Source organism: Siphateles boraxobius, unplaced genomic scaffold, assembly GCF_051911475.1.
Source record: "Siphateles boraxobius isolate OS27281-9 unplaced genomic scaffold, OSU_SipBor_1 60, whole genome shotgun sequence".
Lineage (NCBI taxonomy): Eukaryota > Metazoa > Chordata > Actinopteri > Cypriniformes > Leuciscidae > Siphateles > Siphateles boraxobius.
In genome coordinates this window covers 656,688-679,417 of record NW_027509187.1, presented here as the reverse complement: position 1 = coordinate 679,417, position 22,730 = coordinate 656,688, and the positions used below count along the sequence as shown (strand labels likewise).

At 39.4% G+C, this 22,730-nt stretch overlaps 1 protein-coding gene across 1 annotated transcript; it reads right to left on the bottom strand.

Annotated features, from left to right (window-relative positions):
* Nucleotides 1–10: 10 nt before the first annotated feature.
* On the bottom strand, nucleotides 11–14,974 carry hid1b (HID1 domain containing b). The gene is made up of 19 exons (XM_077209253.1): nucleotides 14,773–14,974; nucleotides 13,863–14,012; nucleotides 12,966–13,136; nucleotides 12,334–12,447; nucleotides 10,941–11,047; nucleotides 10,413–10,526; nucleotides 10,080–10,338; nucleotides 8,542–8,598; nucleotides 8,292–8,432; nucleotides 7,839–7,929; nucleotides 5,179–5,330; nucleotides 4,800–4,878; nucleotides 4,552–4,716; nucleotides 3,621–3,863; nucleotides 2,567–2,715; nucleotides 2,398–2,478; nucleotides 2,148–2,239; nucleotides 1,044–1,202; nucleotides 11–521 (listed from the first exon to the last, which is right to left on the bottom strand). Exons 1-19 carry the CDS (start codon nucleotides 14,836–14,838, stop codon nucleotides 458–460), a joined length of 2,454 nt encoding a protein of 817 aa, XP_077065368.1. The 5' UTR covers nucleotides 14,839–14,974; the 3' UTR covers nucleotides 11–457.
* Between the last annotated feature and the right edge of the window lie 7,756 nt (nucleotides 14,975–22,730).

Below are 22,730 nucleotides of genomic sequence, written 5' to 3'. Positions count from 1 at the left end.
CTTGACCAAATGGCATTAAAGAAAGTTTTATAGTATTTCTATACATACAGCATTCAGGTTTTCCAACATTAAGTTTTTGCATCCGTTTATATACAGAGTTCATTTACACACAGAACACTATTACAGTAAAAATAACATAAAAACTCCAATATAAACACACACTCCTCTCGCTGTTCCTGAGGTCAGAGACCTGAGAGTTATGTGTCCGCTCTCATGGATCGACTCACAGCGGAAAATGAAACGGTGTCAAAAATAACAGAAGAGTTGGACTGAGCAGCATCAGTTCATTCATTCATTCATAGACACTGCACAACACAAAAAACAAGGCAAGGAAAACTTAATTTTAAACTGCATAGAATTAAATTCTGGACAGATAATGTGAAGTTAAATTCTTCGTTCTGAGTGTTTAGTTTGGAGAAACTGAATCTATTCTGTTGAGTCGATTCTCTCGATGTCTTTAAATTCTCTGGATCTCAAACAGCTTGACATCAGTGTCGTACCAAACAGGAGGATCCACGTTACTAAAACAAGAAAAAAAAAAGCAACTTTTATTATGTTTTATGAGATGTTAGCCACATGTGAATACATTCAAAACATCACAAAAATCAGTGCTGGGCAACGATTAATCGCATCCAAAATAAAGGTTTGTGTTTACATAATATATGTCTGTGTAGTGAGTATAATTATTCTGTATAATATATATATATATATACACACACACACACACACACACACACACACACACACACACACACACACACGTATATATTTAAGAAATATTTGCATGTATATTCATAATTAATATTATATGTAAATATAATTCTTACACATTTACATGCATATGTGTGTATTTATATATACAAAATAATTATACAGTACACACACATATATTATGTAAACAAACTTTTATTTTGGATGTGATTAATCGTTGCACAGCACTAAAAATATATATAATACTAGATTATAGTAAAATGAAATTGTGTGTATTCATGCTTATTGATTCCTTCTCTGTCCTGCAGAGGGAGACGGAGAGCAGAACTCACCGCAAGTAGATAATGCCCCACATGTACGTGCGGAACCACAGAGCCGTGCCCTCGTTGGCCTGGTACTTGCGGATGAGGATGGGATGAGGAACCGGCAGCAAACCCACCAGAGTCCCATGCTGGAGGAACTTCAGGATCTCAGACTCGTCCGTCAGACCTCTGCGAGAACAACAAGCGTCTCTCAGTCAAGAGAGGGACGTATTTTTGAAGGCCAAAAAGCAGAAACAAGTTAGCATTTTAGCACTTCTGTTTCCATCGTCCCGAATCAATGTTTTTTTTGGTTAAATGCCACAATTAACAATGAGATCACATTGAAAATCTGTTTTTTAAACCAGGCTATAGGGCCGTGAAACATTAAAAATGACAATGTAAATTGAAGCAATAAATCAGATTCTAAACTATTTCTATAAAGTTAATTAAATGTATGATGATTTTTGGAACACCATGCTGGAGATCGTGATGTTTGTGTGTGTGTGTGTGTGTGTGTGTGTGTGTGTGTGTGTGTGTGTGTGTGTGAGAGTATGCATGTATGTGTGTGAGTGCGAGTGAGAGTGTGTGCATGTGTTTGAGTGTGTATGTGTCTGAATATGTTTGTGTGAGTCTGAGTGTGTGCGAGTGAGTGTGTATGTGAGTGTGTGAGTATGCATGTATGTGTGTGAGTGCGAGTGAGAGTGTGTCCATGTGTGTGAGTGTATGTGTCTGTATATGTGTGTGCGAATGAGTGTGTGTGTGTGTATGCATGTATGCGTGTGAGTGCGAGTGCGAGTGAGTGCATGTGTGTGAGTGTGTATGTGTCTGTATATGTGTGTGTGCGAGTGAGTGTGTGTGTGTGAGTATGCATGTATGTGTGTGAGTGCGAGTGAGAGTGTGTCCATGTGTGTGAGTGTATGTGTCTGTATATGTGTGTGCGAATGAGTGTGTGTGTGTGTATGCATGTATGCGTGTGAGTGCGAGTGCGAGTGAGTGCATGTGTGTGAGTGTGTATGTGTCTGTATATGTGTGTGTGCGAGTGAGTGTGTGTGTGTGTGAGTATGCATGTATGTGTGTGAGTGCGAGTGAGAGTGTGTGTGTGTGTGTCTGTATATGTGTATGTGTGTGTCTCACCTGTCTATGCAGATTTTCTCCACCTGAGGCACCAACACCTGCAGGAGTCTCATTATAGTCTGCAGAGGAAGTTTACTCTTCCAGGAGAGGACCTGACAGAAAGCATGAACAGATTGATAAACTGTTCAAAACAAAGTGATTTGAAAGGGGAATATGAATAGCTTCATACTTCCTGAAAATGTTCAGAAATATTGTAGTGTATACGAGGTCCTCACAAGCATTGGTCTATACGTGAGGTTTCCTGACTCACCCAGTCCGGAGCAGGAGCCCAGTCTGATGAAGACGACACGCTTCTCCGACTTTTCAGGACACTATCCTCACTTAACGAATTCTAAATGATTAAAAAATAACATTTTATTGATATAAACAGAACAAATAAACAAATATTAAATGCCAGAGGTCATCAAGTGATACTGTACCTTGTCATCTTCACCTGAAGTCGCTTGAGCGTCTCCGACTCGTGTCTCAGAGCTGCGATCTGATTGGCTGAGAAGCGAGTCACTGTTCTGCAGTAACAGTGTAGATCCGTCCTCAGAAACCTGCGACGCTTCTGTTAGTTTATCGATGCCTGCAACATAATGAACCAAATATTTTTTTGATGCCATGTCATCAGTAAGGATTTCTTCAGTTAACAAAAAACAAAAAAATCATACAAGTAACAATAATTGTAAATTGACTAAGTTCTAAGATACATTCAGGTGATACTTTTTTAAATATCTCTCTGAAAACAAGTATATCTATTTACTTTTGAAAACAATGAAGTGCAGTAAAATATGTTTAACGGTGATTTGAGTTTGACAAGGAAGATGCTGGTTCTTCATCTTTCAATAAACAGGAATATAAATAAATATGAATCTTGAATGACTTGAAAAGCAGCTAGTAGAAACATGATCATACCTATATTTGAACTTAAAAAACAAAACAAAAAACTTTTTTTCGTGGCATTCATCCCATTCTATCTGGCACTTATTATTATAATAAGAGTTTATTACTGTGACACACTTTTGCTCATGCATTTCAGAATGACAAAATTTAAGATAAGAGATAAGATTGGATAACTGGACTAACCGGTGGACCAATCACATGAATGTTTAGATAAGCATCAAGGAATTTATTCGGCAAATGTGTTTCCATCATAGTTTACTGTATATAATGTCTTATTACCTGCAAGATTTTATGTGCATTTTGCATCCATCATATTTTAATGCAATATCCCTAAATTCTCTTAAAAACATGTGGATGGAAACAACAACTTAATAGTCAGGGGTGGAAAACTCAGTTCCTGGAGGACCACAGCCCTGCTGTTATTATTTGAAAACTACAGGTATGCGTGTTTGGGACTAAACACTGTATACGACTGTGGCCATCCAGGGGTTTGACAACCTCAATCTACAAACCGAGGGATAATGGTGCAACTGTGTGTATATATATATATATATATATATATAGAGAGAGAGAAAGTGTGTTTCGTACGTGGCATGGCCTTCAAGCTTGCGTTCAGAGTGGCCGTTTGAACCGGTGTGGTTTTATATGGTTTCTCACTGCAGGTGGCGCTGTGGGGGGTGTTGGTCTCCAGGAAGACGGCATTATGGGTGCTGTTGCTCCTGCTTTTCCTCTGCAGAGCTTTCTGGATTGAGCTGACGTCTGTGGGCAGGTTAGCCAGCTGGTGGAAGAGGTTGCGCTTGCGGATGATGCCGTACACCAGGTTAAAGTTACCTGATTATACAGATGAATACAAATGCATGAGATTAAATTAAAATTGTCATGCTTTTGAACACATTCTCCTTAATTCTCCACATTTTGCAACAATGTAGGAAACGATTTACTTAGAAAATCTGTGAAATTTGCAGTTAAGAACTGAATCAACGTTGAACTGACTTGAGCTGAATAAAGACACTATTGTCTTTAAAAGCTGCTTTACAGCATCAATTAAATTTCTCTCATATTTTCCTGTTTATTACTGTGAAGCTGCTTTGAAACAGTATAGTATAAAGCGCTGTAGAAATAAAAGGTGACGACTTTTAATGTGCAATACTTCTTATTTATTAGTGCTAATAGAAGAAAAGTGCAGTAAATGGTAAAACTATTTTGCAATATGAAAAAACAAAACAGACGATTTTCATTTGTACAAGTAAAATAACTGGAAACAAATGATATGGAAGAGTCACACATTGAAGTTAGAAATGCATATGCTCAACGTTAAAAATAAGGTGGATACAAAAAAAATCAGGGTTGCAAAGAAAAAGGTTTTAGGATTGTGTACTTGCTGTAGAAAGCATGCTATATGCTAAAATTATTTGCATTCAATAATGTAATTTTAGTCACTTCCACTTTTTTAATGTTATCTAAATGTAGAACTGTGCAGACTGTATTTACAACAGTGATGCAGCTTCAAAACACTCACCATCGAACTGGTACTGAATGACGTTGTTAAAAACTTCTAGCAAGAAGAAAACCAGGTGGTGGTTAGCAGGTGAGAAGAACAGGAACCAGGTGTTGGAGAAAACCTCCAGCAGGTGTAGTAGTTTGTTGGCCGCTACCATAGACAGACTTTTCAGGTAAGGAGACACTGAAACAACAACAGCAACGATCCATCAGAAAATGAAAATAATCTCTCAAAACATAGGCTTTTCTCTGAGCAAATGCACTTACCATTGACTATAACAGTGAGAAGACAATCATACAGCGGCTGCAATCGCTGATGGCCACTGGTGATGATCTTATGGAAAACCTGTCGATCAAAGGAAGAATTCTTTTATATTTCAATTCAGTTCTTAAATCTCATTAGCTTGTCTTCATCAAGGATGCACTTCTTGAAAATAATTATGATGCACTAAGTTTCAAAATGCGTGTGCAAATGAGATTTGAGAGCTAATGGGAGGACAAGTTAAATCTGTGAATAACTCACTTATAGTGAAAAAAGTGCACAAATCATTTGCCCTACTGTTATGATGCTTGTATTGTATTGCTTTGTGGCTTTTAAACCTTCTTCAATAGCAAAGGCAGATGCATCTGTGTGAGTTTATCTCACCACTATCAGCAGGTCGGCGTGAGTCCCAGCGAACACTGAAATATCCATCGGCACACGCACACAGTACGGCTTATTCAGACGCACCCCGAAATTCCTCTCTCCGCTTAACAGCAACAAGATGAACACGCCGATGTGCACCAGACCGACACGTGCTGCCAACACATGCATATGAACACTGACACATATGCCTAGATTTTACACATCCACACTTTATAAAACAAGACACTACACTAAAAGTGGGTAATACATTTTAATAGATCAGAAACATGATAAAATAATTAGAAAATACTTATGAATTTATTTCAAACCATCATATTTACAGGGTTTCTGCAGGTTTCACAAAGTCAAATTTAAGACTTAAGACCTTTTTAAGACCATTTTGAATTAAATTTAAGACCTATATCACGACATAAAAAAAATGAAAATCCCCGATTTCCTCATTCGCACTGTATGACTGGTGTCTTGCCACTCAGAACCCAGAGCACCTCCGCTTTTAGTGTTGGCTCTGATCCAAAAGCAACACGGAGGTCGATTGCGGGAGTTTCGGAGCTACTGTGTGGGCCTAGCCTAGGTGTAGAAGTAGTGCTGGAGCCGCCAGATACTTGCAAGAACTGGCTGATGGCTGTCGCTTGCTGGAGACCCTTCACAGCAGTTAGATGTTTTTCACTTTTTGAATGAGACTCCAGCGCTCGTACACCCAACGTTCCCAATTTAAAGGGTTAGTTCGCCCATTTAAGACATGAAGTTGTATGGAATCCTTACCAGCACTATAGTGCATACACACTGACCCACTCTGTAGTGTAGTCACCTCCCTGGTCAGAGTTCTGGCCGCTGGAAGTTTTCAAGAAAGTACTCCCGGTTAGTTTCCAGGGCCTCAAAACTGTGCGTTTTTACGTGAAAAAATTATTTGCGTTTCAAAGCTTGATTATTTTAACACACAAAAAAAACGCCGGTCAAAATTCATACCTCAGTTTTAATCGGCACTATTTTCTTTCCATTTCTATCAATCCGCGCTGGTGTCAACGTCAACAGTGCGCACGTTCCGATCAGCTGTTCCATAGTGTTTACACAATCGATTACGAAACGACGTAAAAAGTAGAAAATGAACGATGGTGCGAACTTGTAAATTTCCAGGCTGTGACCACAAGAATGTGCCGGGATCACCGTTCAGATTCCATCGTTTTCCTGTTTCGGATATAGCTACGAGACAGCTTTGGCTGGTTGCCATCGGCTACTCTGCGGGAGCTAAAATATCCAGAATCAAGGATTATCGTGTGTGCAGTGCTCACTTCAGCGAAGACTATTACATCCACAACCAAGGAGGAAAAAGAAAAAAACTGATTTTAAAGAGTTTTGCTGTACCAGTACCATGGGTAAGCTCTATTTACTAACTTTATGATCCCATGTCTAAACTGTACGGTAAACAAGCTGATGTTTAGACTCAAGTGGAAAACACGTGAAAAGATGTCTAATATAAAAACAGTATATAGGGATATAGGTACAATTTGCTCTTGCTACAGCTGTGGGCCCAGCATCAACTTGGACAACTTCATCTCTGTCCTCTCGCTCTCTCTCTTCCCGTTCCATCTCCATCTGTTGAAGTTCGGCATCGGTATACTCCGGTTCATAAAGGTATCCCTTTGGCGTTGTGCTAAAATTACTTCCATCCTCATCTGTTCCGTCTGACATTGTGCTAAAATTGGTTTCATCATCAGAAGTTTCGCAGTCAGACATGTTGTCAGCGAGTCGCGCTATCAACAGCTGATCGGAACGTGCGCACTGTTGACGTTGACAGCAGCGCGGATTGATAGAAATGGAAAGAAAATAGTGCCGATTAAAACTGAGGTATGAATTTTGACCGGCGTGTTTTTTGCGTGTTAAATTAATCAAGCTTTGAAACGCAAATAATTTTTTCACGTAAAAACGCACAGTTTTGAGGCCCTGGAAACTAACCGGGAGTACTTTCTTGAAAAACTTCCAGCAGCCAGAACTCTGACCAGGGAGGTGACTACAGAGTGGGTCAGTGTGTATGCACTATAGTGCTGGTAAGGATTCCATACAACTTCATGTCTTAAATGGGCGAACTAACCCTTTAATAGCTTTCTTGGATTAGAAGCAGTAGGCTTCAAATGCTTGCAATTGGCTTTAACCAAGCACGAAATTCAGATTTTTCAAGCCAAGTATCGCTAAACTTGCACTTATCCACAGCTGAATAAAATCCTTTTTATGTCTGTCTGTGTTATCTGAGAGACGGGCCAATAACATGAAAGCTCAAAGCTGATTGGCTGTTGCATGTTGGCATTTTGTAGTCGTAATACAGCTAATTATATTTGGACTAGTGAAATAAGGAACTAACACCACGGAATAAAAGAAAAACATTCCAAAGCACTGCGGGAGCATTTCAATGAGATTTACATGGATGTAGGAAAATTAAGACCAGTTTAAAATTATTTAAGACCTAGATCACAATACTTCAGCAAATTTAAGACTTTTTAAGGCCTTAAATTGAGATTTTGAAATTTTAGACTTTTTTAAACTTTTTAAGACCCCATGGAAACCCTGTATTTAACTAAAAACTTCACCGTACAGTAGAAGGTTAGAAGGGTAAAATATGGGTGAATTTCTGTTGTACATGTAACAGGAATGCATCAGATACTCACACTGATTGGCACGAGCGTCGTTCAGATAGAACAGAATTGGCACCAGAATATCCAGCACATCACTGCTCTTCAACACGTAGAACAGGAACTTCTGAAACACCGAGATGAAGAAACGTCAAGGTCTATAAACCGTATATAAATGCAGTTGCTGGAAGCACAGAGCTGAAAAAGTATTTAAAACACAATTGAATGTAAAAGAACTTTTAAAGAAAAAACATTGAGGAACAGAGCAAAGCCATGCCGTGTCAGTAGTCTTGAATTTACACATATAAATGAAAATTTATTTCATATTTTATTTAAATTTCTATTTTTATTTTAAATAATGCATTTTACTTTGTTTTATTTTCAATACAAATTTATTTTATTTCATACTTTATCTTATTTTTTATCGTATTTTAATAGCATTTTCAATTTTTTTTTTTTAAAATAAAATAATATAAAAACAAGTGGCACCTTGTTGAGGTCACAGAGTTTCCAGAAAAGCACCAGCAGCTCCTGATCAAACTGGATCTTCTTGCAGGAATGGGGCAGGTACGTCTGCATCAGGGGGTTATTGAGCAGCCGGCCGACTCCTCGTAAGATGAAATGAAAGTCCTACAGGCAAAAAAAGATGTGCATTTATAAATATAGTAATATTCTTACAATGAAGCATTATTATTATTATAATGGTAATGTGGTTGTGAAGTGTTTACGTGTGTCTCACCTCTTCTCTGTGAATTCGAGACAGGTAGTTTACAAACAGGTTTTCGCCTCTCGTAGCCTGAAACATGTCATTAAGTTCAATCTGATCCTCAAGTGGAGCGTTTGAAATACTCAACTATCATAATACCAAACACATGCTCTCTTTCAAAACCCAGCAGGGCTCTTAGACAGCATTCATGGGAATCACAGACATGCTTTGTTTCTGGCTCAAATGTCCTGAAAATTATACCCCCTTACCACTTCCAAGGGAATATTTTCACATTAGATGTAGGATACCAACAATAACAGTTTTATTCAGCACTGAATCTAAAAAAAAGCTACTATTTTAACAGGTATTTGTATTTACTACAGTATGCCTAGTTTGTGCTTACAGTTTACCGCATGTTTCGTTGCAGTATCACTGCATGTTTAATTCATCGAGTAGCATTCAGTTATCATCTAGCAAATAAATAGTTATTTTGCATTGCATTTCACTTATTTTTTCTGGAAAACTTCAGGGAAGTCATCAAAGTCGGCATCACTAGCATTGTGTGATTATATTGCCTCAAAAATAGTAAACTTAATTGTTGCAGAAGTTGGATAAATATATTACTGTAAATCATATATTACTGTTTTTTTATTACTGTATTACTATTAAATCATTACTATTACTGTAAAAAATGTATCTGCATACATACAAAATAATCATATGAAGCGATATACTGTATACTTTATATCAAATATCAACTGCTTGATTGCTTGTATTGTCACAAAAAGTAACTTTTATCACCCAATTCTTATCTGTTAAATGCAATAGGCATGAGTTTTAAGATATCACAAACATTAACATCATGATTTTCAGTAAAGCTGCTTTGAAACAATGTGCATTGTGAAAAACACTATACAAATAAATTTGATTTGTCATAGCATGTAGGCCTGTCACAATTATTGATTAATCATTTGATTGTGGTTATTCGATCTAAATCACAATTATTTGAGATAACTGCAATAATTGTGCAGTTTAAATTTCAAATAACATTTTGCCAAAGATTATAAAAAATAAAAAAATAAATAAATCACAGTTGTAAAATACATAAAGATAGTCAAAGTTGTTCCTTCATATGAAATTAAGGTTTGTGGGTTTAATAATAAGACTGCATTATATTATAATGTAGGATATTATAATTAATTATATAAAAAATAATTTTCAGAACTTTAAAAGGGCCTATTTTCTTAATACTTTTTAAAAACAATATTTATAATTTATTATACAATTTCCAAGTAAATTTTTTTATGAGGCTTTAAATGTAAGTGACGAACAAAACCGAATTAAATCATTAAATCGCAATTATTTGTATGACAATTACTCTCAGCACGAAATGTTTGATTGTTACAGGCCTAAAGGTACACTACGCATTGCTTTTACTAATGTAGTAGGTCATTATCCACACATACAGGAAATTCACATACTATACAGAGCAACAAACATAGATATTGCATACATCACACATACTAGCATGCTGTTCTGAACACAGCCATAGTACTTGTGTGTGTCGTTACCTTGCATCCTTCAGTCGTTGTGTTCTTGTTGTAATCGGCAGAGCCGGTGTCAGTGTTCGTGTTTGGGTTCAGGCTGGCGTTTGTGTTAGTGCCGTCGACAAGCTCTTGCTCCAATGAGACGATCAGAGTCTGTAGGGCCAGCTCAGCTAGCGCTCCCCGCTGGTCAGAGAACATCAGGTGATTGTACGGGATACCGTACCCGACAGGATCATACGCACACACCACGTTAAGAAGAGAGGTGAAGAGCGGCAGGGCATGTCTGAGACAGAGAGAGCAGACTTTAATTGTGATGTAGCACAACCAATGAGAATAAATGAGCACGGATGTGGTTACCGGTTTTCTCTAGAGCAAAAGAACGAGACCCATGGGTTGAGTGCGTGCGTGTCAGATGGAGACTGATACATTTCTTCTGAGAAACATGTCAATAAAAGCTTCAACAACTCTGTCCTGAGAGAGAGAGAGAGAGAAAGAAACAGAGAGGTCACTAAATTAGCAAAGATGCATTTAATTGATCATTAATGACAGTTAAGATTTATAATGTTAAAAAAGATTTTGTTCTTTTCAATGTTCTATTCATTAAAGAATCCCGAATAAAAAAAATGCATCACTGTTTCCACAAAACTATTTAAGCAGCACAAATGTTTTCAGCATTGATAATAAGCAGCAAATCATCATATTATACTGATTTCTGAAGGATCACGTGACACTGAAGATGGGAGTAATGATGCTGAAAATTCAGCTTTGATCACAGGAATAAATTACGGTTTAAAGTTGTAATTATAGTTCATAATATTATTGTTTTTACTGTATTTTTGATCAGATAAAAGCAGCCTAGGTGGGCAGTATAGTCAGATCTCTGACCTGTTGGAGTCATAGGTGTGATTGAGATGCGGAGTCTGAGCAAAGCCAACGCCAGCTTCCCAGATGAACTCACAGCTGTCTAAAGACTGGATATCAGCAGCACCATCCTACACACACACACATTATATACATATACATTATAGAGAGAGAGTCTGCGAGGTTATACATTGAAACAAATAGGTGTAGGATTTACTCTGAAACAATAAGCACTTCTGAGGAAATCTAATTATTGGGTTTGACAAAGTCCAATACCATTGATGTAATTATGAGGTAATTGCTTTCTACTAGTAAACTAAACATCAAAAAGCAGAGCTATTGTTGTCTGTCATGAAAAGCTAATTAAAATCAATTTCAAATCTATTAATAAATAATAAAAAAAAAAAGAAAATTGTTAAAATAGTAAATATTACTAAAATTTTGTAATAACAAGTACTAATTATTGATTTTTTTAAATTTGCAAATCATGTGACATTAGAGAACAGTGAACATGCAAATCTATGGTCACAATATTCAACTACTAACTTAAATCTCATGTTAATATTTAATGCAAAAAAGTTAAATGTAAAATGTTTGTGAATCATACAGAAAACAAACATACCGAGATAATCTTTACACTAAATGGAGTGTAAGTTGCTTTGGATGAAAGCAAATCTGCCAAATGCATGAAATGGAGACTGCCTTGCCATTATTATTTAAAAGAGTAAACATTTTGTTGAATGGTGGCTTAGGCTGCGTGTCCACCAAAGCGTTTTTAGCCAGCTGAAAACGCCTAGCTGTGGGCGCTTGAGCGCATATTTTTTTTTCAGTTGAGACACTTTGCTTGTTATGATACGGAATATCCGCAAAAGTGTTACTAGTATCTCATTTCACACATATTTTGTTTCTGTGTCGATTCTATATTAAACTGTCGATACAATGTAACGTATTTTCTCTGGCTCGTTTTAAATTATTTTGTTCCGTTATTATGCTTGTTGTTATCATTTGTTGAAGTTGAACAAGCAGAATGTGGCGGTTGGTCGGTGTGATATTTGTCCCGCCCCTCCTCCACTGTGATTGGACGGTTAGGTAAAAAGTGACAGTGATGAGCGCTGCGTTTTACCCCAAGTTGAACATTGTTTTACTCTCGGCGACCAGTAAAAAACGCTGAACCTTCAGCGTTAAATACACGCTCAGCGCCTCGTTACGCTCATGGCGTTTAAAAACGCGGCGCTCCCAATGAAAACAATTGGAAAAATACGCCAGCTGCGTGAAAAAAACACGGTTGGTGGACACACGGCCTAACAGTATCATTATTAAAACAAAAACAGTTGCTGGTCACTTCTACATCCTTCAGTGTTAGCAGGAGGTTCTTGGCCAGAATAAGTACTGATGTATGGAGATGGAGATGTTGTACCGCAGTGGTCCTGCAGTGGCTCTCCACAGTGAAGTCTGGACAGAAGAGCAGATCCGACACAGCCGAGAGGAGAGACTCCGCCAGCGGCCGGGTGGACTCGTCATCGCTCTCATCCTGCGCCAACACAACCTGTCAGTCTACAACCCATGTTTTTAATCACAAATGCAAAATTCATGCTTTTTTTCCAAACAGTAGTTGGAAACAAGGTTGTCTAACCAGTGTTTTAGGAGCTATTGGCTTTCTGAAAAGTTTCATACACACAATCACATCATCAATACACTCATTCTGCTCCCTTCATCTCTTTAATCACAGGATATTTAATACGCCGTCGTTCTTTGAGACAGTCACAATCAGAGCAGTGTTCAGGCTGGTAACAGGAGACCGTTAAAATGCACTGGAGAACAAACTCTCTCTCACACACACACACACACACACACATGCACGCACGCAGCTCATGCTTTAAAGTTCATGCAAGGAAATGGTTTTTAGTGCTTCTTCTTAAAACCTGCTTGCACAGCTCGTGCACGCTCTGGGAGCGTGTGCATACTTATGCACTGCATAATCAACCATTTGGAGAACTTTATTAATCACACTGAAAGCAATGATGAGAAATCTCTCAGAGAAATACTCACAACAGACTTGCCCACTTTTGGCACGGTGGACCAGAAGAAACCACGCCAGTCTGGATCCTCAAAGATGTACGGCAGAATCCGAGTCAACAGACGAGTGCAGCTCAGTACGGTCTGTCTGTCTCTCTCACACACACAGCCCGAGTCTGCGTTCAACACGAGCCTTTCCACTGCCTGCAACACACACACCCGCACACACACACACTTTGAAGCTAAAGTAATGATTAGTTCTTAAATTCATTTGAATTTATAACTCAGGAATGCTCAAAAATAGTCAATTTATGAAACCTACATATTAATAAAAACATCATTAATATTATTCTGAAATATATTTATTTTACTTGCATAAACTTTAACTTTTAGATGAAAAAGATATGCAACTTTTCATGCTACAGTGGTTCATTATTAGGCATGCATAAAGTCATGTTAATCAACAAAATCCTCAAAGTCTGAGATATGGTAAAGACAAAAATGATTAAAAAAAACATAAGAGTCATGCATAACATTATGTGTTAAGCCTCAGTTGATACCTGGGTCAAAATGGACCCGAATGCAAAAAGTGGTGAAGAACAGTATGCGACAAAAGTAAAGTAGTATGTCCAAATGTAGGCTAAAAGTACACGGATGACCTACTACTTCTGACGGGATTGTGCATACGATGGACTCTTTAATATCCCATGAGGCCACGGGAGAGGATTGGTGAATGGAAGTGAAGTGATGCAACTGATGCTGGTAGGTCACATGATAATCACAACATGGCGTATTTTCCGAATTACATTCATACTACACACATGCATACTATACATAACATTCTTTTTTTAGTGGTTATTAAGTAAATACTTATTAAAAATAAGTACCTACTCAAGAGAGTAAGAAATTTCAAACGCAGCCATAATTTACCTTGAAACAGAGGGTTGCCAGATTGGACGGAGACTCCTCTCTCACAGCACGGATCTCAGCGGCAGGAACTAGAGCAAAAATATCCTGCGCCGTCAAGTCGACGTCAGTCCAGAATTGGTCCCAGAACACATCATCAGAGGCCTCTACGGGCTGTAAAAGTCACACACGGGGCAATTTTCACAAGTTAAAATTATTAAAAGCACAACCATTCAATAAAAGTTTTGAGATGGGATTTAGGGACACTGTCTGTGGATATCTTCCCTTATAACTTTTTCCTATTATAGTAAGTACATCTTGCCCTTTAATTCTCATTAAAATCATAAAAAAGCAAATTGAATGCAAAGCATGTGGCCCTGAATTCTTAATTTTCTTTATTCAAAATATAATATTTGTTTATAAAATATAATATAATAATACTTTTCTCACCAGTCTTTGTTACGGGACAATGTAGATTATTATTTTCAATCCTTTACAAACAAAGCATTTTTTTTAAACTGGGAAAATGTAAACAAAGCAGCTCAGCTTAACCCTAAATGACCATCACCTGTAAAAACTTACTAAGAAACGAGAACAACAGAGCTGAATGTAATAAAACACAAACAGCATGACTGCACACAGCTGTCATATCTGCATACATTTTCTGATTCCGTCTCGTCTCGTTTCTGTGCATACATTTGAATAATTTGACATAAAATTATAGAATTAGGTAAAAAACTAACATTTAATATTACATTAAAGGTTACATTTCCAAACGGGTGTATAAAGTTTAACAATATTAGATTATAAGAAAAAGACATCAAGCGATAGTATTCCATCTGTTACACTTAACAGCGTTTTGGAACATTTTTAACTCTAACGTTACACAATCATTTATAAAAGTCACATATATGTCAATCAAAGTTAACCTAACCTGTGTTTTGGTAGTAAGTTGAATCACCGCTTTTCTGAAGTGCAGTTTGGAGTCTGAATTACCCATCTCACACCGATCTGTCCACCGCGCACCTGTGGCGCAGGTGAACACGACGCCAAATTACCAATCCTACTACAGCGAAGGTTTAACTCATGAATATTAATTACGCCATGATGACGTTGATGTTAGTCTGGCTGCCGCATCCAATCACATGATGTATTCATATTTGAGCGCCAAGTAGAATTCGTTGATTCGCCAGCTAACTGGCGCTCATTTTATCCATTATCCAATCAGTCTGATCATCTGAGGTAACTTTCCGCCACATCGTGAATATACATGAGGCACGTTTAACTCATAGTAGGACTCGTTTGTTTCTGACCAGGATGCAAGCATGGTTGGTTTCCGGGTGTGTAAAGTACATATTTGCTCAAAGATTACTCTTTAAAAGTCGTGTGGTTTAAGCATAGTGTGAATTCATATTAAGTTGTTACTTTAGAGGCGTAGCTAACATTGAATACAATGGACGCAATGCTCAGAATGATACACGTCACTATCCATTGTTGATTCCTTTAATCTGCACTGTGGCATTAGAAACGTTGTGCTTTAAAAACAATCATACTGTAAACACATATGGAATATATTATCTCTCCCCAGTGTAAGTATATGTTTTTCTGGAAGGTGTTTAGCATGAAAACCACCTGTTTTATTTGTGGAAATTGTATCTTGCACCATCATTTACTACATGCAAATATATATATGCCCTTTAACGAAGTCTACAAATATTTTGTATTCGAAATATTATCAGCATAGTTTTTGGTTAGAAATGCCCACTTTTAAGAATGCTTAGATGTAAAAGGATTTGTTTTTCAACTAATCGCTCATAAAAGCGGCATGCTTAATATTTAGGGGAGAACGGGGCACAACCTAACGCGGGGTTAGTTGTAACACATTTGTTTTAAATACTTCCACATGCTAGCATAACGAAACTTAGTTTATTTACTAGGGTTAAATCCCAGTTGCCAGATGCGGCATCATGTAACATTGTGTTACAATGAGCCCCTATGATATTTAGTACGAAATATCATAACATGTCACAAAGCTGCTGAATATGGTAGCTGTCTACATTTTTTTTTTTCATGTCAACTTTACAAAGTTATATTTAAACAAGGACACACAATTCCAAATTCCAGATTTAGGCCTACCGGCTCATTCCACAAGTAAAAATACTAATTTGCGGGCATCAGGGAGCCGCCATCAATATGCGGGAGACTCCCGGAGCTTCCGGGAGACTTGGGATGTCTGAAATTGATTTATACATTTTGAAAAATATTACATAACTCCCTGCACCTATTTTCTTTTTAAATGTCACAGTTCTGTTCCACTTTTCTCTCCCTAAAATTTGCTGTTTCCTCTTCATATGGAATAAAAAGTGGAACTGTTGAACATGAGCATTTGAACATATGTTCGTTGCTTTTTTTCTAAAACTATTTTCATAGTGGGGTCCCAAAAGGATTAGGTGTTGAATAGCACTAAATATGGGAATATTAACCAAACACAAGCATTCAGTGTATTAAGAGAGACACTGAATACGTCAAGTGCTTTCATGTCCTCTGCAATGGTAAGTGCTAATAAAGCAGGATTTAAAGTCCTGGGATATGTTTGGAAAATTATACTACTCATACTATTTCTTCAATATCCACAATAAATACTGGATGTGCAAAGTATGCTTTTTATGTATAGATGGAATATCTTGATAACTACAGTTTTGAAACTACACTAACTTACATTGGATATTTAATCCCACAATGCAAAATGATTTACTTGACTTTCAATGTCCAGTGTAGTCAATGAATGCAAAAATAATACACACCACACAACTTTTAACCAAGGACAACATTTTTTCTGACTGGCATTAAGAAGAGGTAATTAGAACACTGCAAACACAAATTCCTACATTCTTAAATATTATCTATACCTTTTGTCATATTTGTCATATTAACAGCTTTACTCATCTTCTACTCACAGATGAAGTTTGTCCTGTCATTTGTTTAGGTCTTTGCTGACATCCTCATGTCTGGATTTAAAATGGAGAGGTATGTATTTTAAAGGGGTGGTAAAATGCATTTTTTTGAAGGCTTGATTGTGTTTGTGGGGTGCACTGTAACATGTGTTCATGCTTCGTTTTTTAAAAATTACATTATTTTTCATATATTTTACCTTTATTCTACACTGCTCTTCTCCTCCTTGTAAAAACGGTCTGATGGTTTCCTGGTTCTATGAAGTCAGTCCCTCAAAACTACGCAATGGGCTCAGATTGGTAAGCTGGCCCAGTGTGTTGTGATTCGCTAACCGCCTAGTGCACGTTTCCTGGAAACGCCACGCCCCTTACCTTTACCGGTAGTTTGCTATGGTTTGTGCTTTGGTGTATTATAAACAATGGCGTCAATAAGACCAATCGGACCCGGAGAAATGTTAGTGAAGATGATCGAGCAGAACCTGTTCAAGAACGGCTGTTAAACGATGTTTCAGAAAGGTTTGTTTTTTGTTGTTATCTCATTAATTTTTAGATACGCTGTTATTTAATTGTAATTATTATAGAATTACAAAAAAATAAGCTTCATAAACAAGAATTTCATATAATCGTTCTAACAAATTATACTTCAGTCCTCAAAGGGATTTGTTTGAGTAAAGACTGCGGATCTATAGTGATCGTTTCTGACTGTATGCCACCGTTACTTTAATATTTTTAGAACGATTGTAGACAAATATCTGTGGACAGAACAATTAACCCAAAACGAACACTAAACATCGGCTGCCAAATCAAACACAGAACCATGTTTAGCATGCCTAAGAAAAAACAAGCATGTAGATAAACATAAAAGCTCTAATCAAAGAATAATTTACACTAATTCCAAGTTCGTTGTTGAGATTATAAAAAAGTTTGTAACGTTAGGCGTTTGTCGGATAACGTTAAGTATGAATGAGCATTTAACAAACCAGCAGAGCCAAACAGCGTTGTCATTTGTTTACTTCCTTGCTACAACGTACAATTAACAATACAAACTATTACAGGAAAACACATCGACGAAAAATAAATCATACTTACAGGTTGTGGCCCGTAAACAACAGCTTCTGTTCTTAAAGTTGGAACTGCTCCATCTTTCAGGACAAGCCGTTGTGCGAATCCTGCATTGAGCTCACCACGATTGTGGAAGCTTTCCTCCGTAAAATGTTCAGCACAGAGAGCGATATTTGGGTCATAATTATGAGGGACCGAGTTAAAAATAAATTTTAACCATCGATCCCTAACTCCATCGTCCCTAGGAAGGCTGAACAAAGTGGACCTGCAACCAGGGTGAAAATAACAGCAGCGTTTCGACAGCATTGCGACAACTCATCTCCAAAACAGCAATATAAAATGACCTCACCCCGCTTAAGTATTATCGGAGGAGGAGTTTATGTAAATTATGGGATATGCTGACATCAGCAACTCCCGAGGAATGCCGTGTAGTCCATAGTTCGAATTACAGGGGGTACTGGGGGGTACTATACCCCCCAATGAAGACCCAGTACCTCCCAAAGGGACAGAAATATCAGTTTTGGGGGGGTCAGATAATTTTTCTGATATTGTGAAAAAATATAATTAGAGTTACAATAGGCTACAAGTCAACTCCTATTTTCACTGTAGGAACATTTTAATGTAAAGCGATTTCAGACACCCCTATTGTGGACCGTACCATTTTTAACCACCGTGGCTAGAAGCAACGGAAATAGAGAACGGTTTGCTGCTGACCTGCATGGATAAATGTAAGTTGCTAGCTGACGTCTAGCTTGTTGATTTTACAACCTTCATTTATTAACGTGTTTTGTTCTTTCATAGCTCATGTCACGTCTTCATACATTGAATTACCGGCTACTTACCTGCTACTTACCCACTGAGGCTAGTTAAGTGGACCTTAGTTACCAAGGTTAGTTAGCAAGGTTAGGTAGCAAGATAATTCTCAATTTAAATCAAGCTTTACATTGTGGTGAGTTAAAATCAGGGGCGGATCTACAAACAACATTGTTAGTGTATTAGAGGCGTGGGCGCGATCGAACTGTGTGTGTGTGTGTGTGTGTGAGAGAGAGAGAGAGAGAGAGGCGCGGGCGCGATCGAACTGTGTGTGTGTGTGTCGTATGACTAAATCTGTTCATATTTCCTCAAAACTCACTAGAAGACATCATTTGAGGGGTCTTTTTTTTTTTTATCTCCTGGGGAGCAAACCCCCCAAGAATTGCTTTTTCACAAAGTACAATTTAAGTATAGACTACACAGACTGTTGATAGTGATTACACAGAGAAAGGGTCCACAATTCACAAATTAAGACCCTCACCATCCAAAAACCCAGCTACATCTCTGATTTGACTCCCACTCCGTGTAATGTAGGTGTAGAGAACAAAACACATTCAATGAAAACCGTAGCATTTTAAATTATGAATAATGTCCATGGCCCCCCTCCTGAAACCTCATGCCACCCCTTTACCACCCCAGGTGGTAGTATGGTTTTTTATAGTATGCTCCTTAATCACATTAAAGATTGTGTTGATTTGACACTGACTACCATAGACTACAATGGAAAATTGGTTTCTGTTTATACAGTATATGAGAGGGTTGGGTCTTACCTCCAGGTCTTATGAAATCTAAAAATAAACCAAATCAATATTTCATGAAATAGGCAATAGGCTTCTTGAAAAGGTATTACTTTTACTAGTAATTAGAATGGTATTTCAGTGCACTTAACTTCTAACTTTTGGGAGTTGATCAAAACAGTTCTCTTTTGGATATATAATAACAATGAGATATTCTGTAGCCTACTGATTATCAGTTTGTCGCATGTTTAGACCTTGTATGTGTGTTGCACAACACATGTTGCACTTGGCGATCACGGTGGGGATTGATATGGTAGTGGACCATGATGGTCATAGAAGAAGTGAAGGGGCAGTACCCCCCAATTATGGTGGGGTAATTCGCACTCTGGTGTAGTCCAAAACCGGCTGTTTGCTGTAGTCCTTAGAAATTGAATTTTTTAAAAGCAAATACCTCCCTTTGCTTTGAGCTTTGAGCGCTGTAACTTTGCAGATGTTGTTTATGCTCAAACAGCAACCTTACACATTAGCTAAAGTTAGAAAAGAGAAATCGTGTTTTACCACCCCTTTAATATTGTACACTGAACATGACTGAATTGTAATCTGGTTGATTCACCATGACATCTCTGCTGCTCTTAGGAGCTGTTACTCACAAGCCCCATATTCACATCTACACAAATGTTTCTTCTACACAGCAAAAATGCATTTTCTGTTTAAACTTGTTTACCAGGTCAAATATCCATGCAAGATTTGGCATAAAGAAGAAGTGCATAAGATATTAAGACTTATTTTGTAATACTATACATCTATTTTGTTATAATGCATTGACATATATTTGATGTGAAAATGCCTGACCGGAACAAGTCATAATTATATGCATGATAGATGTGAAAATTGTGATGAGAGTATTTTAGAACATGTCAGTATGACTAAAATAAAATTTGAACAACATAGGACACATTAGACAAATAAGATTAGACAAACTTTATTGGTAATTAATTGCACTTAAGTATGATTTGTTTATATATACTGTTACGATGGCAGGAGGAATGAAGCAGAGAGCGAATCCAAATGCAAGCACTTTAATTATCTAACAGACAAGTAATCCAGAAAACTCTAAACTCGGAACAAGGCACACAGGACACAGAACTAGGAACATCTCACATCAAACAACGACCGACAAACACCAACTGAAGAACAAGGGTATAAATACACAGGCAAACAAGCTAAACAAGATAACAAGGGGGCGTGGCTAATCAGAAACACATGGGGAGACTAATCAACAGAAGGGGGAACAGCTGAACATGTAAAGACAGGGAAACAGGGCGGCCAGAGCGGTGAAGACCCCTCGGGCGGCCAGGGCGGTGAAGACCCCTCGGGCGGCCAGGGCGGTGAAGACCCCTCGGGCGGCCAGGGCGGTGCAGACACCGGCTCAGGAACAGCAGACACCGGCTCAGGAACAGCAGACACTGGCTCAGGAACAGCAGACAACACACACACTGGCTCGGGAACAGACATCACACACACCGGCTCGGGAACGGACATCACACACACCGGCTCAGGAACAGCAGACACCGGCTCAGGAACAGCAGACAACACACACACCGGCTCGGGAACAGACATCACACACACCGGCTCGGGAACAGACATCACACACACCGGCTCGGGAACAGACATAACACACACCGGCTCGGGAACAGACAACACAGACACCGGCTCGGGAACATACATCACACACACTGGCTCAGGAACAGACATAACACACACTGGCTCGGGAACAGACAACACACTGGCTCGGGAACAGACAACACACACACTGGCTCGGGAACAGACATCACACACACTGGCTCGGGAACAGACATCACACACACTGGCTCGGGAACAGACATCACACACACTGGCTCGGGAACAGACATCACACACACTGGCTCGGGAACAGACAACACACACTGGCTCGGGAACAGACATCACACACACTGGCTCGGGAACAGACAACACACACACTGGTTCGGGAACAGACATCACACACACTGGCTCGGGAACAGACATCACACACAATGGCTCGGGAACAGACATCACACACACTGGCTCGGGAACAGACAACACACACTGGCTCGGGAACAGACAACACACACACTGGCTCGGGAACAAACGTCACACACACTGGCTCGGGAACAGACGTCACACACACTGGCTCGGGAACAGACGTCAGACACACTGGCTCGGGAACTGACGTCACACACACTGGCTCGGGAACCGACGTCACACACACTGGCTCGGGAACCGAAGTCACACACACTGGCTCGGGAACCGACGTCACACACACTGGCTCGGGAACAGACGACACACACACTGGAACAGCAGACAATACACACACTGGCTCTGAGGCGGCCATCTTGTAGACACTGGCTCGGAGGAAGTGACGTACACAGTCTCTGGATCAGCAGCAGTGATGTGAACAGTCTCTGGATCGGCAGACGTGACTTGAAGAGTCTCTGGATCGGCAGACGTGACTTGAACAGTCTCTGGATCGGCAGACGTGACTTGAACAGTCTCTGGATCGGCAGGGACCAGCGGCGAGGACTCTGGGCTGACAGGAAGTACAGGAAGGACTTCCAGGTTTTGCTGGACGCGGGAAGTCCTCTTCCTCCTCCGTCTCCGAGAGCGAGAGGGCGCTGGGCTGGACGGGACCATCGGTGAGGGCGCTGGGCTGGACGGGACCAGCAGTGAAGGCTCTGTGCTGGACGGGACCAGCGGTGAAGGCTCTGTGCTGGACGTGGCTTACGTGAAGATCTGGCTGGACGTGGCTGACGTGAAGCTCTGGCTGGACGTGGCTGACGTGAAGCTCTGGCTGGACGTGGCTGACGTGAAGCTCTGGCTGGACGTGGCTGACGTGAAGCTCTGGCTGGACGTGGCTGACGTGACGCTCTGGCTGGACGTGGCTGACGTGAAGCTCTGGCTGGACGTGAAAATCCACCTGGGCGTGGAGGTCAGATGATGACCTGGCGTACCATGGGAGGAAGCTCTCCAGACATCGGGAGAGTGCCTTTCTCCAGTCCAGACCAGAGATACTGGGAAGCTCCCTCGGGCTGACCTCCTTAGCCCCCAGCCGGTAACACAATTTAATTTCCTCGTCTCCGAGGGAGCAGGAAGAAGCAAGAGGAATAAATCCCCACGTGAACTGAAATAAATCAGGGCTATCCAGGGCCAGGCTGCGATCTGACCCGCGAATTCCCGGCTCATGCTGGGGAGATCAGACGAGGTCCGTGTTGCTGGATTCATTTTGGTTGGTCGTTCTGTTACGATTGCAGGAGGAATGAAGCAGAGAGCGA